This window comes from Fulmarus glacialis, unplaced genomic scaffold, assembly GCF_000690835.1.
Source record: "Fulmarus glacialis isolate BGI_N327 unplaced genomic scaffold, ASM69083v1 scaffold17770, whole genome shotgun sequence".
Classification (NCBI taxonomy): Eukaryota; Metazoa; Chordata; class Aves; order Procellariiformes; family Procellariidae; genus Fulmarus; species Fulmarus glacialis.
The window spans coordinates 7,728-8,357 of NW_009187306.1; the positions used below are offsets into that span (position 1 = coordinate 7,728).

Genomic DNA, 630 nt, shown 5'->3' on the forward strand with positions numbered 1-630 from the left:
CCCCAAAGGGGACAAATTCGGGCCAGAGGGCTACCGCACAAGCGCTCAGTGAGGCTCTCAGCACCCTGGCTGTCCCCAAGGCCCTGGCATGGCACGGCCCCGCTGCCAGCAGGTCCCACAGCCCTCCCGAGCGCTGGGCCAAGGATGGGTGTACTCCCACAGCCTCACCTGCTGCAGCATCACGTAGCCGCGGTCACAGATGCTGTGGGGAGGAGCACCCAGCGTGGCTGGGTCCAGGACGTCCCGGGGCAGCTGTGTGCGGTACACCACAAAGCCATGGGCCTGCAGGACAGCAGAGCGGCACAGAAAGGGAAACAGGGTTAGAGATGAGCTCTGCTCCTCCACCCTGGAGCCAGGACAGGGCAGACAAGCCTAGGAGCGTCCCCCCCAGTGTCCCCCACTGCACCCGGCCCCTCACCTGCTTTATGGCCTCAAAGGTGAGGGGGAACGGGCTCTGGATGGGCCCGGAGGGGCACAGCACATCCAAGACATCCAGGAGGTTGGCATACTGCAAAGAGAGGGATGGGCGCGGGGAGCTGAGCAGTGCCAGGCAGGGGCAGCACAGCTTTCAGGGCAGGCACTCACCTTCCGCAGGGCCACCCAGCCGTAGGCATACTTGGGGGGGGCGGG

At 66.0% G+C, this 630-nt stretch overlaps 1 protein-coding gene across 1 annotated transcript in view; it reads right to left on the reverse strand.

Annotated features, from left to right (window-relative positions):
• The window catches only part of GLB1L (galactosidase, beta 1-like), a gene marked incomplete at its 5' end in the record, with an annotated part of 5,341 nt that overhangs the window by 1,518 nt on the left and 3,193 nt on the right, over nucleotides 1-630 (reverse strand). The window contains 3 exons of the mRNA XM_009574770.1: nucleotides 169-282; nucleotides 419-508; nucleotides 586-630. The exon at nucleotides 586-630 is cut by the window's right edge and continues 1 nt beyond it. Coding sequence (XP_009573065.1) covers nucleotides 169-282; nucleotides 419-508; nucleotides 586-630 — 249 coding nt within the window. The remainder of the gene's footprint in view (nucleotides 1-168; nucleotides 283-418; nucleotides 509-585) is intronic.